The 17978-nt window shown below is 33.5% G+C and overlaps 1 protein-coding gene across 1 annotated transcript in view; it reads left to right on the top strand.

Annotated features, from left to right (window-relative positions):
* Window positions 1-17978, top strand: part of CDK15 (cyclin dependent kinase 15) — a 104407-nt gene that overhangs the window by 42523 nt on the left and 43906 nt on the right. Inside the window, exon 10 of the mRNA XM_031958320.1 lies at window positions 15186-15249. Within this exon, the coding sequence (XP_031814180.1) occupies window positions 15186-15249 (64 nt within the window). The remainder of the gene's footprint in view (window positions 1-15185; window positions 15250-17978) is intronic.

Genomic DNA, 17978 nt, shown 5'->3' with positions numbered 1-17978 from the left:
GTTGAATCAAAGGGTATGTTTGCCCTTTGAGCATAGTTCAAATTGCTCTCCAGAATGGTTGGATCAAGTTCACAACTCCACCAACAATTTTCCCATATCCTTTCCAAGATTTATCATTTTCTTTTTGTCATACTAGTCATTGTGATAGATGTGAGGTGATATCTCAGATTTATTTCAATTTACATTTCTCTAATCAAAAATGATCTAGAGAACTTCTTTATATGCCTGTATGTAGATAGTTTTGATTTCTTTATCTGAAAATTGCCTGTTTATATCCTTTGACTTTATCAAATGTTATAAATTTGATTCAGTTCTCCACATATTTGAGAAATGAGGTCTTTATCAGAGATACTTGTTATAAAGATTGTTTCCCAACTTTCTGCTTTACTCCCAATCTTAGCTGCATCAGTTTTGTTTGTGCAAAATAATTTTAATTTAATATAATCAAAATTATCTATATTACATTTTATAATGTTCTCTATCTCTTATTTGGTTGTGATCTGTAACTTAATTAACTTCTCCTTTAAAAATTTGGATGCTATACCATGTGGCACATCTATGTTTACTATTCATATTGCTTCATTGTCTATGCTACCTTTTAGCAAGATGTAGTTTCTTTCCTATCTCTTTTACTTAAGTCTATTTTTGCCTTTTTTTTTGTATGATTTCAGAACTGCTGAAGCATAATAGGTTTTGTTCTAGTCCTTTACCTTTATCTTATGTGTGTTTCTCTACTTCAGGTATGTTTCTTGTAAACAACATATTATAGGATTCTGGTTTTTGATTCATTATACTATCAGCTTGTTTTTTTTTTTTTATCACATTCACATTCACAGTTACAATTACTACCTGTGTAGTTCCCTCCATCCCATTCTTCCTCTTTATCCTTTCTCTCCTTTCACCCTTTTCCTTCTAACCAGTTTTTTGTTTCTATCACCTTCCCCTGATCTACTCTCTCTTTTGTCAGCACCCTCCCCCCCCCCTTACTTAATCTTCTCCCCCTCCTACTTCCCTGTCAGGCAAAATAGATTTTTTTGTTTAATTTTTAATAACTTTTTATTTACTTTGTTATATGCATGGGTAATTTTACAGCATTGACAATTGCCAAACTTTTTGTTCCAATTTCCTCCCCTTTCCTCCACTCCCCTAGATGGCAGGATGACCAATACATATTAAATATATTAAAGTATAAATTAAATACAAAATAAGTATACATATCCAAACCATTATTTTGCTGTACAAAAAGAATCTGACTCTGAAATATTGTACAATTATCCTGTGAAGGAAATAAAAAAATGCAGGCGGGCAAAAATGTAGGGATTGGGAATTCAATGTAATGGTTCTTAATCATCTCCCAGAGTTCTTTCGCTGGGTGTAGCTGGTTCAGTTCATTCCTGCTCCATTAGAACAGATTTGGTTTATCTCATTGCTGAAGATGGCCAGGTCCATCAGAATTGATCATCATATAGTATTGTCGTTAAAATATATATTGATCTCTGATCCTGCTCATTTCACTCAGCATAAGTTTGTGTAAGTCTCTCCAGGCCTTTCTGAAATCCTCCTGCTGGTCATTTCTTACAGAACAATAATATTCCATAACATTCATATACCACAATTTATTCAGCCGTTCTCCAATTGATGGAATCTACTCAATTTCCAGTTTCTGGCCACTACAAAGAGGGCTGCCACAAACATTCTTGCACATACAAGTCCCTTTCCCTTCTTTAACAAAATAGAATACTTTATTCAACTGATTGTGCATATTATTTCCTCTTTGACCAAATACTGATTAGAGTAAGGTTGAAGTGATGCCCAGTGATCACCCTTCTATCTTCTCCTCCACTGTAGTAGGTCTTTTGTACCTCTTCATGTGAAATCATTTATACCATCTGCTTCTCCCTTCCTTCTGCCCCCAGTGTACTCTTTTTTACTCCTTAATTTTTGTTATGCCATTCCTTCAAATTCACCTTATATTTTGTCAATGTATATTCCTTCTAGCTGTATTAATAATAATATAATTTTTAAGAATTACAAATATCATCTTCCCCTGTAGGATGTAAACAGTTTAGCTCTATTGAACTGTTTATATTTTCTTTTCTCTTTTTACTTGTTTATGCTTCTCTTAGGGTTTGATATTGGAAGTCACATTTTTTATTTTGTTCTGATCTCCTAAGAAAGTTTTAAATCCTTCTATTTCCCTGAACAACCATTTCATTCTCCTTGATGTATTATGCTTAATTTCCTGAGTTAAATTATTCTTGGTTGTAGTCCTAGCTTCTTTACTTTCTGCAATATCATGGTCCATGACCTCCAGTCCTTTAATGTTTCAGTTGCCAAGTATAATCTGACTGTGACTCCTCGATATTTGAATTGTTTCTTTCTGGCTGCTTGTAGTATTTTTTTCTTGATAATTCTGAAATTTGGCTAAAATGTTCCTTGGAATTTTTATTTTGGGATTTCTTTCCTGAGGTGATCAGTGAATTCTTTGCTCTCTGATTTGGGGATATCTTAGTAGCTTTCCTTGATAATTTCTTTTTTTTATTAAAGTTTTTTATTTACAAAATATATGCATGGGTAATTTTTCAACATTGATCCTTGCAAAACCTTTAGTTCCAAATTTTCTCCTCCTTTCCCCCCACCCCCTCCCCTAGCTGGCAGGTAGTCTAATACATGTTAAATATGTTAAAATATATGTTAAATTCAATATATGTATATATATTTATACAGTTATCTTGCTGCACAAGAAAAATCAGATCAAGAAGGAAGAAAAAAACTGAGAAAGAAAACAAAATGCAAGCAAACAACAACAGAAAGGGTGAAAATGCTATGTTGTGGTCCACACTCAGTTCTCACAGTCCTCTCTCTGGGTGTAGATGGCTCCCTTCATTACTGAACAAGTGGAACTGGTTTGAATCATCTCCTTGTTGAAGAGAGCCACATCCATCAGAGTTGATAGTCATATAGTATTGTTGTTGCTATATATAATGATCTCCTGGTTCTGCTCATTTCACTTAGCATCAGTTCATCTAAGTCTCTTTAGGCCTTTCTGAAATCATCCTGCTGGTTGTTTCTTATAGAACAATAATGTTGCATAACATTCATATACCATAATTTATTCAGCCATTCTCCAATTGATGAACATCCACTCAGTTTCCAGTTTCTAGCCACTACAAAGAAGGCTGCCACAAACATTTTTTTTACATGTGGGTCCCTTTCCCTCCTTATATCTTTGGGATATAAGCCCAGTAGTAACACTGTTGGATCAAAAGATATGCACAGTTTGATAAATTTTTGAGCATAGTTCCAAATTGCTCTCCAGAATGGTTGGATCCATTCACAGTTCCACCAACAATGTATCAGTGTCCCAGTTTTCCCACATCCCCTCCAACATTGGTTGTTATTGTTTCCTGTCATCTTAGCCAATCAGACAGGTGTATAGTGGTATCTCAGAGTTGTCTTAATTTGCATTTCTCTGATTGATAGTAATTTGGAACATCTTTTCATATGATTAAAAATAGTTTTAATTTCTTCACCTGAAAATTATCTGTTCATGTCCTTTGACCATTTATCAATTGGAGAATAGCTTGAACTATTAGAAATTTGAGTCAATTTTCTATATATTTTAGAAATGAGAACCTCTGAATGTAAAAATATTTTCCCAGTTTATTGCTTCCCTTCTAATCTTGTCTCCATTAGTTTTATTTCTACAAAAACTTTTTAACTTAATATAGTCAAAATTATTTATTTTGTGATAAAAAATTATCTCTAATTCTTCTTTGGTTGAAAATTCCTTCCTTCTCCACAAATCTGATAGGTAAACTATCCTATGTTCTTCTAATTTGTCTATAATATCATTCTTTATGGCTAGATCATGAACTCATTTTGACCTTATCTAGGTATATGGTGTTACGTGTGGGTCAATGCCTAGTTTCTGCCATACTAGTTTCCAATTTTCCCAGCAGTTTTTGTCAAATAGTGAATTCTTATCCCAAAAGTTGGGGTCTTTGGGTTTGTCAAATACTAGATTGTCATAGTCATTGATTATTTTGTTTTGTGAACCTAACCTATTCCACTGATCAACTGCTCTATTTCTTAGCCAGTAACAAATGGTTTTCGTGACCACTGCTTTATAATATAGTTTTAGATCAGGTGCAGCTAGGCCATCTTCATTTACTTTTCTTTTTATTAATTCCTGTAAAATAGTTTCTTGGGAGTTTGATTGGTATAGCACTAAATAAATAGATTAGTTTAGGTAGTATTGTCATCTTTATTAAATTTGCTCGACCTATCCAAGAGCATTTGATATTTTTCCATTTGTTTAGATCTGACTTTATTTGTGTGGAAAGTATTTTATAGTTTTGCTCATGTAATTCCTGACTTTCCTTTGGCAGATAGATTCCCAAATAGTTTATATTTTCAACGATTATTTTCAATGGAATTTCTCTTTGTATCTCTTGCTTTTTGTTAGTGATTTTGTTAGTTGTTAGTGATGTATAAAAATGCTGATGATTTATGTGAATTTATTTTGTATCCTGCAACTTTACTAAAGTTAGGGATTATTTCTAATAGTTTTTTAGTTGATTCTCTAGGGTTCTGTAAGTATACCATCATATCATCTGCAAAGAGTAATAATTTGGTTTCCTCATTACTTATTCTAATTCCTTTAATCTCTTTTTCTTCTCTTATTGCCAAAGCTAGCATGTCTTATACAATATTGAATAGTAATAGTGAAAGTGGGCAACCTTGTTTCACCCCAATCTTATTGGGAATTGTTTGGGACAAAAAGACCTACCCAATTTGACTACTACAGAGATCCCTCATAGAAAGCAGAATTATTTATTAGAATTTCGAGAAGCAGACCCCATCCTGATCTGCAAGCCAAATTTCACAGCAGCATAGAGCCAGAGCCTTGAAAATGCTTATAGCTTGTATGCATTTCAGACAAAGAACTTCCATAATCCCTCCCTCTATATGTTGTGATTGGTCACATAAGTTTACTGTTCCCCTAGTTGGTCAGTGGAATGTAGTAAACAAGGTGATATACAGCTTCTTCAGCCATATTGGACAATGGAATGTAGTACAGGCCTTATCTAAAATCATGTGATTCCGGAGAAGCCAAAACTGAGGTCTATAGGCTTGATCTACTTTAGCTAACATTCTCTGATCAATATGTGCTATAAGTTCTTCATCTTTTCCCACACAGAATGGTTCTAGCTTATACCCATTACATATGATGCTTACTGATGATTTTAAATAGATGCTACTGACTGCTTTAAGGAAAATGCCATTTATTCCTATATTATCTAGTGTTTTTAATAGGAATGGGAGTTAGATTTTATCAAATGCTTTTTCTGCATCTATTAAGATAATTATATGGTTTTTGTTAATTCGACCACTGGTATAATCAATCTAGGCTCATTTTTTCATGATAGTTTTCAGGGAGTCCAATAATCTTTAAATTGTCTCTCTTGGATCTATTTCCAGATCTGTTTTCCAAAGTAGTCTTTTTACATTTTTTCCTATTTTGGTTTTGCTTGATTGATTCTTGATGTCTCATTGAGCCATTCATTTCCATTTGTTTAATTCTGAATTTTAGTGAATGATTTTCTTTATTTACTTTTTTTTAACTTCTTTTTGTATTTGTCCAATTGAATTTTTAAATGAATCATTTTGTTATATGAAATTTTTTCCATTTTGCCAATTCTGTTTTTTAAGGAGTTATTTTCTTTTTCTGCTTCACAAATTCTGTTTTTTGGGAGTTGTTTTCTTGTTCCATTTTAGTAAATCTATCTTTTAATGAGTTATATGCCTTTTCCAAACCTCTTGCAAAGTTCTGATTTTTTTCTAGCTCTCTTTTAAGATCCTTTTTAATTTCTTCTAGGAGAGCCTTGTATGATGGGGACCAGGTTATATCACCTTTGGGGGCTTCATCTGGAGACAATCTGCTTTTAGTCTCCTCAGGGTTTGAAATCTGTTCTTCTCTTTCACCATAAAAACTGTCTATGGTAAGAGTTCTTTTTGCTTTTTTACTCATTCTTTTTTTAAAAAAAAAAATTGGGATCTGCTTTTAGGGCAGGGGAGGTTTTCCAAACTTTCTCTAAAAGTGGCTGTGGCTATGCTGAGTCTGTGCTGACTCACTTCTGGTGCTGAGTGGGCGTGGCCACATGAGATTCTTTGTAATATATTGCTATAATCTCTTTAATTGTATTTCAATATTTTTGCATCAATATTCTTTAGAGAAATTAGTTTATAGTTTTTTTCTTTGGTTTTGAATCTCCCTGGTTTAAGTATTAAGATTATAATTGTGTCATAACAGCAATTTGATAGGATTCTTTCTTTGTCTACATTTTTTTTCAAGTTTATATGATATTTGAATTAATTATTCTTTAAATATTTGGTAGGATCATTTATAAATCCATCTAGTTTTTTTTCTTAGAAAGTTCACTTATGATTTGGTCAATTTCTTTTTTTAAGAGAGCAGTACTTAAATATTCATTTTTCTGTTCTATTAATGTTGGTAATTTATATTTTTGCAAATATTCATCCATTTCAATTAGAGTGCAAGTTTTATTGGCACATAGTTGAGCATAATAGCTGTCAATTATTGCTTTTACTTCCTCTCCATTGTTTGTGAATTCATCTTTTTATTTTTGATGCTAGTATTTTTGTTTTCTTTTTCCAAGATTCTAATAATCAAAGGCTTATCTCTTTTATTGTGCGTTTTATCTATTTTGTTATTTATTTAATAGTTCCTAGTCCTATTTATGAATTTAATGTTTTTTAAGCTTTCAATTTTGTTAATCACTTATTTTCCGAATTTTCATTTTTAGTGTTCATTTGTTGACTTTCTAGTTTTTAGTTGCATGCTCAATTTGCTGATCTGCTCTTTCTTTTATATATGTAAGAATTTAGAGAAATAAAAATTTTCCTAAATACTGCTTTGGCTACAAATTTCAATACATTATCTTATTGTTTGTCATTATTTTTAATGAAATTACTGGCTGTTTCTATGGTTTTTTTTTACCCACTTTTATTATTTAATTCCCAATTAATTTTTAATCTAAACTCCAAAGGCCTTTGAATGTAATTTTTATTGCATTATGATCAAGAAATGATGAGTTAATATTTCCATTTTCTGTGAGTTTTTATGCCTTAATCATCAATTTTTGTGACTATGTCATGCATAGCTGAGAATCATATTTGTCTTTCTATTCCCCAGAGATCTATCATATCTAACTTTTCTAAGATGTTTTCCAACTCCATAAAATCTTTCTTATTTCTTTTATAGTTATACTTATCTAAGTCTGAAAGAAATAAACTAAAGACTCCCAGTGTAAGAATTTTACTGTCTATTTCCTCCTATAACTCATTTAATTTTTCCTTTAAGAATTTAAAAGCTATGTCATTTTGTATATATATGATTAGTATTGATATTAATTCCTTGTCTATGGTTCTTTTTAACAAGATGTGGTTTCCTTGTTTATCTCTTTTAACTAAGTCTATTTTTGCTTTTGTTCTGTATGAGATTATCATTCCCACTCCTGCCTTTTTCATTTCATCTGAAGCGTAATAGATTTCTTATTTTAAATCTATGTGTATATTTATTTCAAGTGCATTTCTTATAAAAATATAATATTGGATTTTTGTTTCTAATCTATTATGCCATCCTATTCTGTTGTATTGGTGAATCCATTCCATCCACATTCACAGTTCTGACTAATAACTGTGTATTTTCCTGAAACCTATTTTCTTACCTTTTTTTTTTACTACACTGCTAATTAATTCTCCTTTCATACCTTTCTTCTATAGCTGTCATTTAATTTTAAAAATAATATTTAGCTTTTTCTTTAACTTTTCTAGGAATTCTTGTGATCAATCTGAATTTCCAACCTGAATTTTGCTTGGAGATTTTTTTTTTCTATAACTTTTTATTGACAGAACCCATGCCAGGGTATTGGAGATGTTTTTAAGTCAATGTCTTCTTCTGAATTTGAATCTTGAGTATTCTTGTCTCCACAGTAGCTCTTTATGGTCAGGTTGTGTTTTTGTTGCTCATTTTTCTTTAATTTAGACTTTATGTTAATCTTGAGTTTTGTTCATCTCTGGAAGGAGTGGGTGTGTGATGATTGGCTTAGTTTTTGTCTTTTTATATCCTTCTTCAGTTTTTACAATTCATTTCCTGAGCCAAGAAATTGTTGATGCTTCTAAAAATGGTGTGATCCAGAGAGAGATCTGTTCACTGTCTTCCTGATCTGAGTTCTGCAAGTTGGATCTGTTTTCTAGTTGAGTTTCAGTAGACTGTTAGCTCTCTGGGAGGTTCTGCAGGTTCAGAGTGACTGAACTGCTGGCTCTCCTTTGGTCTTGGTCTTCTACTCTAGTTTTTCTAATGCAGGCTTATGTACCGGGCTAAAGGTTAAAACTGAGTCACTGTTTTATGCTGGGTTCAAATCTACACAGCTGATTTTCTGGAACTTATTCTGTATTTATCACTAGCAAAAGCCCCACTTTCTAATGACCACTCTCCTCCCCCTGTTTCTGTGACTTTGATCTGGGAAATGGCAGCAGAGCTTCCAGATAGTACCTTTTAACTCTAGTACAAGGGTCCTATGGATTTGCTTTTTGCCTCACTGCTCTTTCTTGGCTCTCTTTTGGAGAGCCTAGGCAATAGAATGCTCTTTATCCCTACTATGCTGCCCTGAGCTGGAAAAAGTGATTCACTGTGACTTTCTTGGTTTTCTCATTCTGAATACAGGCTGGCCCATTTTATAGGTTTTTGTAAAGGAGCTGTGCTGTAGAGCTAAAGCAAAAATGTTTCCTCTTATGACTATTTTGACTCTGCCCCTGTGAAGGATATTTTTAATGATGATAATAACTTTTTATCTTTCAAAATACACACAAAAATAGTTTTCAATATTCACCCTTGACAAATGTTGTGTTCCAGATTTTTTTCTTTCCCTCCCTTTTTCTCCCTCCTCTAGTCAGTAAGTAATCCAATATAGTTTAAACATGTGCAATTCTTCTACATATATTTCCCCATTTGTCATGAGAAAAATCAGATCAAAAGGGGAGAAAAATATGAGAAAGAAAAAAAATAAGGAAACTAGAAATGACAAAAAAGGTGAAAATATGCCTTTCTAATGACATTCTAATGGATGCATAGTTCTCTCTCTGAATGTAGATGATTCTTTCCATCACAAGTCTATTGGAACTGCCCTTGAATCACCTTATTGTTGAAAAGAACCAAGTTCATCACAGTTGATCATCACATAATCCTGTGTTGCCATGTATAATGTTCTCTTGGTTCTACTCACTTTACTTAGTATCAGTTCATATAAGTCGTTCCAGGCTTTTCTGAAATCAGCTTGCTCATCAATTTGTATAGAACAATAATATTCCATTACATTCCTATACCATAACTTATTCAGTTATTCCCCAGCTGATAGATATCTATTCAATTTCCAGTTCATTGCCACTACAAAAAGGGTGCTACAAACATTTTTGCACATATGGGTCCTTTATGATCTCTTTGGGATACAGACCTAGTAAGAGAGGTATATTTTAGATAATTAAATAGATGACATTAGTCTAAAGATAGTAAATATTAATCTGTTAAAGTAAATTGCTCTTGCTACATTGTTAGTATAGAACATTAGAAAGGGCATTGGCCTTGAATAATAATAAAAATAATGATTATTCTCATTTTTCAAAGTTTACAAAACACTTTCTCACAATAGCCCTGTGAAATACACTATAAAAATATTAACATCACAATTTTATTTGAGGAAACTAAGAGTCTAAGAAATGACTTGTATACAATTGGTAAATTTTTGAAGTAGGATTTGAACTCATCTCCTGACTCCAAGTTCATCACATTGACTCTCAAGTCAGAAGATAGTTATAGACTCCAAACCTCCATTTTCCCATCAGCAAAACAGAAATAATAATATTTGCATTTTCTCCTCCAAAAGGTCATTGTGAAGAAAGCTTTTTCATAAACCATAGAGTCCTATATATATATCATTATGGCCAGTCCAATATCCAGGGTTGATTGTTATGCCGTAAGAGCCGTTTCCATTTGGGCAATTGTTTTATACACAATGTAATAAAACATGGGGACTTCTCTTTGATGTTTATGATAATGCATCCAAATTTAAGACCAATTAAACAGCAACAGACTGAACAAAGCATAAAGGACAGGTTATTACCCAGCTTCCACTTTCAAAAAAAATCAATATCCTTCCCTGCTCTTTAAATTTTTCTTCTCCAAAAGTTTTATTGACTCCCGGATCCCATTGATGACCTATATACTATTGTTTAAAAATGCTGTCATCTTTTAAAGTCATGAGAAAAGATGATTATATATCTCTTGAGCATCCCTCCTTGATATCCTATTCCCCAGTATCTTGTGCAAAAAATAAAGTTAGCATATAGAGAGTAGTTTTTATTCCTAAATCTTTCAGATAGATCAGAGATGTTTAATGGACCACAAAAAATTTAATCCATACCTAATTTTATATATGGGGAAACAATCCCAGAAAGGAATTATGACTTGCCCATGTTGAGTGAGTAAGTCACAGAGAAGGAATTCAAATACTTATCCAAATTTTGTGCTATGTTGATGTAGCAGCCTTGTGGGATCTACACTCTCAAGCTTTGATATTATGGGAGAAAGTCATAAACTCATCCTTTTTAATGTGACAACATGTTAAGTGCATTAAATGAAACATAATTTCTGAGGTAATTGGGGTTAAGTGACTTGCTCAGGATCACACTCAGCTAGGAAATATTTTTTTTCCTCTTTTTTTTTTTTTGATTTTTTTTTTTTTAATTTAATAGCCTTTTATTTACAGGATATATGCATGGGTAACTTTACAGCATTAACAATTGCCAAACCTCTTGTTCCAATTTTTCACCTCTTACCCCCCACCCCTCCCCTAGATGGCAGGATGACCAGTAGATGTTAAATATATTAAAATATAAATTAGATACACAATAAGTATACATGACCAAAACGTTATTTTGCTGTACAAAAAGAATCAGACTCTGAAATATTGTACAATTAGCTTGTGAAGGAAATCAAAAATGCAGGTGTGCATAAATATAGGGATTGGGAATTCAATGTAATGGTTTTTAGTCATCTCCCAGAGTTCTTTTTCTGGGCATAGCTGGTTCAGTTCATTACTGCTCCATTGGAAATGATTTGGTTGATCTCGTTGCTGAGGATGGCCTGGTCCATCAGAACTGGTCATCATATAGTATTGTTGTTGAAGTATATAATGATCTCCTGGTCCTGCTCATTTCACTCAGCATCAGTTCGTGTAAGTCTCTCCAGGCCTTTCTGAAATCATCCTGTTGGTCATTTCTTACAGAACAGTAATATTCCATAATATTCATATACCACAATTTATTCAGCCATTCTCCAACTGATGGACATCCATTCAGTTTCCAGTTTTTAGCCACTACAAAAAGGGCTGCCACAAACATTCGTGCACATACAGGTCCCTTTCCCTTCTTTATAATCTCTTGGGGATATAATCCCAGTAGTAACACTTCAGCTAGGAAGTATTAAGTATCTAAGGCTGGATTTGAACTCAGGTCCTCCTGACTTTAGGGCCAGTTCTCTTTCCACTGTGCCATCTAGATGCCCCCCAAATAATCTTTAGGTATGATAATGATACATAATAATAACTAGCATTTCTTTAGAGTTTTAAAGTTTGTAAAAATTCTTTCCATCTTAACTTATGAATCAAGACACATTTATTAAGTACTTAAGTTCTTGGCACGGTAAGAAGCACTAGGAATAGAAAAGCAAAATCAAAACAGTTTCTGTCTCACAGAATTTATTTTCTAACAAGAGAGATAATAATATGCACATAGATAACGATATACAGGACGCATAGGAAACAGATACAAGATAATCTTGTAGAGGAAGACACCAATAGCTGAAGGGACCATTGAGCTGAGTTTCAAAGGAATCTAGGAATTTCAAGATATGTAATATATTAGAAAGGCAATATGGTAGATATCAACCTAGAAGTCAGGAAAACCTAAATTCAGATTCTTCCTTTGATGTATATTAGTTGTGGGATCAGGGGCAAATTGCTTAACACCTTTGTAACCAGGCAACTCTCTTAGATCTGAGTTACAGATAATTCCCAGTACCAGTGAAATCACAGGTACAGATAAAAATTAATAATCATCTTTGATGTAGCAATTTTTTTCTTAAATCAATATTTCTGATTTGGGTCCAAATTTCCCAAATTTTAACTATCATTTCCCTTTTAATTTACTGTGTAAGTGTAAAGATGTCCAGTTTCAGAGGCACACATATAAAGAGGAGACTTGTACTTCCAGTCACCCAACTTCCTAAAATGTCATTCCTATGAACAACTTTCTCTTGTTCCATAGTTCCTATCACCATTGTCTTTCTGATCAAGCTATTTCACTGGGCATAAATATTGTAGCAAAAGATCTAATCCTTGTTCAAGGAAAAGTAAGATGGATTATACTGTCTTTCCATTTATCAATGGAAATTACTATTTAATTTTAATTCCCATTTTTAGAAATGTAAATAAAATAAAAGTATTAGTTACACTAGCTCATAGTGGGTTAAAACCAAAACAAAGAAAAAACCCTACTCATTAACTCAAAGTTTTAATCTGTGATCTCTAGCTTTACTTTTAAATCATGCTAAAGATTTTTTTCTTACTGAATTACATTAGGAAAGTTTTCAATGTCATCTTCAGGGAAAGTTAAGAGGCAAGAAGTTATCAGAGATTGAAAATTTGCTTAAATCTTATTGGAACTTTAAAATGTCATGTTAAAAAAACAATAGCATATTTTTGAACCTACAGGGTACAGACTGGGTATATACATAAGCAAACATATCTCTCATAGACTTAATAAATAATGAACCTTGTATATATATATATAGAGAGAGAGATATGCATGAGTGTTCCAAATATAGGCAGATGCTTTTATGATTAATAAAATAAAAATTCACTTTAAAGTATTAATGAATTTATTAAATCATTGTTATTATACTATTTTCTCAAGTACTATAAATAGTACAAATACTATTACCTAAAGGTCCAATAAAATTTTTGATGATACAAGGCAATTTTTAAAAAATGGAATCACTGAACCATACCTTAATAGTTAAAAATAAATATTTAACTCCTGCTTGAAACTGAAGAATAAGTAATAACAATTCAAACAATTCTGACAGATACACAAATATGAAAATGATGCTTGTTTGTTTTTGTCATTAGGAGATTGAATTCACCATTGGTGCTATCTTGTTGACTTTCTTGTTTCTTTTCATTGTGATCAACCAGCTGGTAGGCACATCAGTCAAATGAAAACTTGTGGGCACAAGTGAGCCACACCCACTTGTTTACACATAGAGAGTTTAGAGCTTTAGAGCTGGAAGGGAGTTGAGAGATTAATCAGTGCGTGGTAGTTGTTTTTGTGTTTTTCATTTTTAATTGGCCCGATTCTTTTTTTCTTTCTTTCAGAATGGATTCCAAGATTCTCTGAGCTATCCTTAGCCTAGAGGAGAATGTTTGGAAAAATCTATAAGTTTTCCAGGTGTTTTTTCCATCTGCTTAGAGAAGGGAGTAGAAGGTTTCATAAGAAAACTGAGGATGTGAGGGAACCGGACCTTAAAGATCATCTATTTCTATCTCATTTTTTTTTAAAGATGAGGAAACTGAAATTCAAAGAGAAAAAGTGACACAGCTAGTAAATAGTGGAAGAGGGACTTGAATCCTTATATTCTATCTTGCTGACCAAGCATTCTTTCTCCTACCCCATGCTATGTCCCATTTTAATGAGGGAAAAAAACAAAACAAAACAACCCAGCCTTTTACTACCTTGTTGTGAGACATAAAATATTTTCTCAACTAAAGTCTTGGGTTTCCAAGTCCCAAACCATTAAGATCTGCACTCATTATATCCTCCCAGAAGTAGGCAGCTTGTATTCTGCTACAGAAGTTCAGACTGGCCTTCAGATTTAAATAGTCTAAGGCTATTAAATATCTCCTGTGTATATATTCATTACTTCTGAGAGATTTCTACATGTCACTAATATAGAGGTTAACTATTACCAATTAACTCTTTTTGTAATGTTATTGTGATTGGCAGGAGGAGGTATGGGAATTGAGAGTTGGGTATAGCTTATTGTTGGTTTGTAATAACCAGATTGGAAAATTAAAGTAATATCTATATTTATGAGCAGGGATTATATTTGTGTGTGATGTTATGGATTCAATCAGTTCAACAAACATATGCTGAGCAACTACTAGACCAGGTTTGGAGGATATAGAGATAAAAATGAAACAGCTTCTGCTTTTGAGTGGCTTTCATTCAAATGAGACTGTTATATGGTATAGTAGATGGTCTGCTTGGTGTGAGGCATTTAACCTCAGTTTCCTCATCTGTAAAATGGGGATAGTAATAATTGTTGAAAAAATCAAATGAGATAGCATGTAAAGTGCATTACAAAATTTAAAGTTCTCTCTCTCTCTGTCTCTCTTAGACATATACACAAATATGTATATTCATATGCATTAGTAATTATTGCTGTGGAAATAAAAAAACATACAGAGAAAAAGAAATAATTTAAATGGCAAAGTGCTAACAATTGGGGGTTAGGAAAGGTTTCCATACTGATCACTACTGAGGCTAGTCAAGAAAGCTAAGTCTTCTAAGATGAAGAGTTAAGTGCATTTTACACATGGAAGGGAACCTCTGCAATAACATGAAGGGAGAAGATGGGATGTTGAATTTGGGGAATATCTAGTAGGTCATTTTATTTGGAGTGCTAGAATGCATAAAGAGGAATAATAAGAAATAAAGCCTTACAGGTTCTATGATCTTAGTCTTAAGATTAACCAACAAATTAGTGGTAATATATATATATATATATATATATATATATATATATATATATATAATTTATTCTTACAAGCATTGATATTAGTCATAAGTATTTCCAAACTAAATTAAGTCAAATACAAAGCTTGGGTTTTGTTTTTTCATTTCGTTTTATTTTATTTTTTTGTTGAGTTTATAACTCATAGCAACTGCTTCCCTCATTCTTTCTCTTTTGGACTGTTTCCCTTACAATTTGCCTTACTCATCCCTCCTCTCTGCCTTTTATTTCTCTTCCTTTGGTTTCATAGGTATTGGGGGTCCCTACTGAAGATACTTGGCCTGGAGTTTCCAAGCTGCCTAACTACAATCCAGGTAATACTGACAAAACTTCAGAATGCTCTTAGGAGAAACCATGTAAGTAGAACAATGGCCATTAAGTACCAAATGTGAGTGTTCTCCTGTCAGCTATCCGTTGAAGTTTGGGCTAGTCATGGTCTTTTATTCCTTTGACATTTGTCTGAGTTATCTTCACTGGTTCTTTTCTAAGAAAGAATGCCATCTTTTCTATGGCAAGAGGTAGGGTTAATTGACTTCTCGCAACCATAGGAAATAAAAATTGGAGCTGATCAGTATTTGAAACTAACATACTGGTTAATTTTGTCTCCATTTCCTAATCCATTCAGCTTTGGATATGAGGGCATGATATGGCCTCAGAAAGAAAGGAATCAGTCCTTTTATTTGTATACTCTTCATCTTGCCCATGTCAAAATCAGAGACAGCAAAATCCTTTAAATCATGACTCAGAAGACTTAGAAATAAGTTCTATTAATAAGGGTCATATAGAGAACAGATATCTAGCTAAGGAAAACCTGTGCAGGTCACTAAATTTTCCTTTGTTTAAGTCCTAGGACAGTGGCATTATGTATAGAAAGAAAACTAAAGGAAAAAATCTCCATGCATGTCCTGAAGTAAGCTATATATAAGTCTCTTCCTCATCAAAGTGTGGAGGGGACACTGAATTCTCAGCAGCTCTGCCAGTGGAAATTGAAGTTCTGGTAGGTTCTATCAAGTTAGGTAGGCTTCCATTATGGACCTGATCATACCGTGTATCTAGCATTGGAGAATCAACCCAAGTCTTGGGAAAGCATACATCTAGCTGTGGAATGGTTGTGGTCATTGTCAGTCAAGGGAGTACATTTGCAATTACTTCATCTTAATACTTCAAGGATCTGGGATTTCATGGAGAAGAGAAACAGAGCAGGTCTACTTAGACCCACAGATCACTTGGATTTCTTTAATGTTCTTTCTGTCTGACACTTCAACAATGTTGTTTTTGCCCCCTTTGGTTTGAGCTTACCCTGGAGAGAGGCTCTTAGAGAACAGGAAATAGTGTGTGGTGGAGGAGGGGTAGGCAAATGGAAAGTGAGGAGGAAAATGAGAGAAATAGAAGGCTGAGTATTTTTGCTTTCCTACTGTCCTAACTCAACCAGCTGCACATCAACCAATAGACGTCTTGGTTTAATCAACAAGGTTTATTCAGATACTCTATAGTCTCATATAGGGTTTCCTTGGCCTTGAAGGAGAGGGAATAACTGTAAAATATGTTTGGTTGCTTTGAGAATTATGATATCCAAACTAAATGATAATATGCTAAATACAATTGCTTAGCAATTGAGCTATAATTTAGAATCCAGGAGTTCCAATTGTAACAAAAATCAGTCTCCACCCCAGCAAATAAGTGGGTTTGGAATAAGGCCATTTCCCCAATCCTACTCCCAGCCCCTAGGGCTTGGTGAAGAAAGGCAGCTAACAGGCTCCTCACGGAAACCAAGGCCTTGAAAATAGTGCCATTTTCCAATTATCATAGACAAGTACTGGTCCAAGAAAGAATGAGAAAAAATGGCTCCTCATTTTCTTTCTCCCTTCATGCTTCCTATCTTGCACTGGGATGATCCAAAATATGGTCCCTTTAAGTTTCCACAGTTTTTACTTGGATAGAAGTTTAGAGGCACATTTTATGGAAGATAAAACAAACATTATTCTAACCACTGCAATGATCGTTGCCATCAGATTCCCTTCATTAATTAATTATTCTGATGAGTATAATTAACAATAATTATTATTATAATTATAATAGCTAACATTTATGTAATGATTTAAGTTTTATAAAGGGCTCTGCATCTCCTAGGCATTTTGTTCAAATAATGATGGTGGATTTGCAGTAACTCATCCAGTCTTTTATCCAGTCTCTTTTCTAGCCAAGGTGTACACTGTTAAGAATTCTTCTTTGTTTTAGGACTGTGGTAACACACTAAAACCAAGTATTCAAAATGACTCATTCAAAAGGTAAAACCTTTTTAACTTTTCTGCTCAAGTTATTAGTAAGATATTCTAGGTACAATCAGGGTGTCCCAAAAGTCTAAGTGCCATTTTAAGTTTTTAAAGCTATTTAAACATGATAGCACTAAGACTTTTAAGAAATTCTGTATATCAAAAATTGAAGAATCTGTCATGGCTTGGACACAGGACCAATGACATCAGTAATACAAACCACATTCACAACAGGTAGTAATTTGTAAGGGGGCAACAACACAGTCCAAGACCGATCTATTGTCAGCTCAGAAGTATCCCCAAAGAACCACCACCCCCCTGACCTTATACTTTCCCAAGATTTACTTTCTCCTCTCCACAGAAAAGGTGCAGGGTGCTTGAAACTCTGAAGGAATCACTATAAGGTATAAGCACCTGTGCTTGTCACTAATGTCCCCTTCTTCTTCTAGGAACTCAGCTCCTTCCATTTCAATATTGATTTGTAAAAAGAAAATCAGTCTTCAGTACTGATAGTAAAGCACAGAGGGCTGACATAATTTAGGGAATGGACATTTTACACTGGTTAGCAAGGCAACACAGAGTGGCAAATCACCTTTTCCCTGCTCTCCTGATGACCTTAATTAATAGAATTAAGTTACAAGGTTTTCTGGCCGTGATTTAAAGGGATACTCTCCCTGATTTTGATGTGGGCAAAGAGAGAAGAGTATACAATTGAAAAGATTCATTTTTCTCCCTTTCTTTTTCCTTCTCTTTCTTTCTTTCTTTCTCTC

This window comes from Sarcophilus harrisii, chromosome 3 (genome assembly GCF_902635505.1).
Source record: "Sarcophilus harrisii chromosome 3, mSarHar1.11, whole genome shotgun sequence".
Lineage (NCBI taxonomy): Eukaryota > Metazoa > Chordata > Mammalia > Dasyuromorphia > Dasyuridae > Sarcophilus > Sarcophilus harrisii.
Note: the sequence above shows the minus strand (reverse complement) of the source record. Positions and strands in the feature narration are given on the sequence as shown.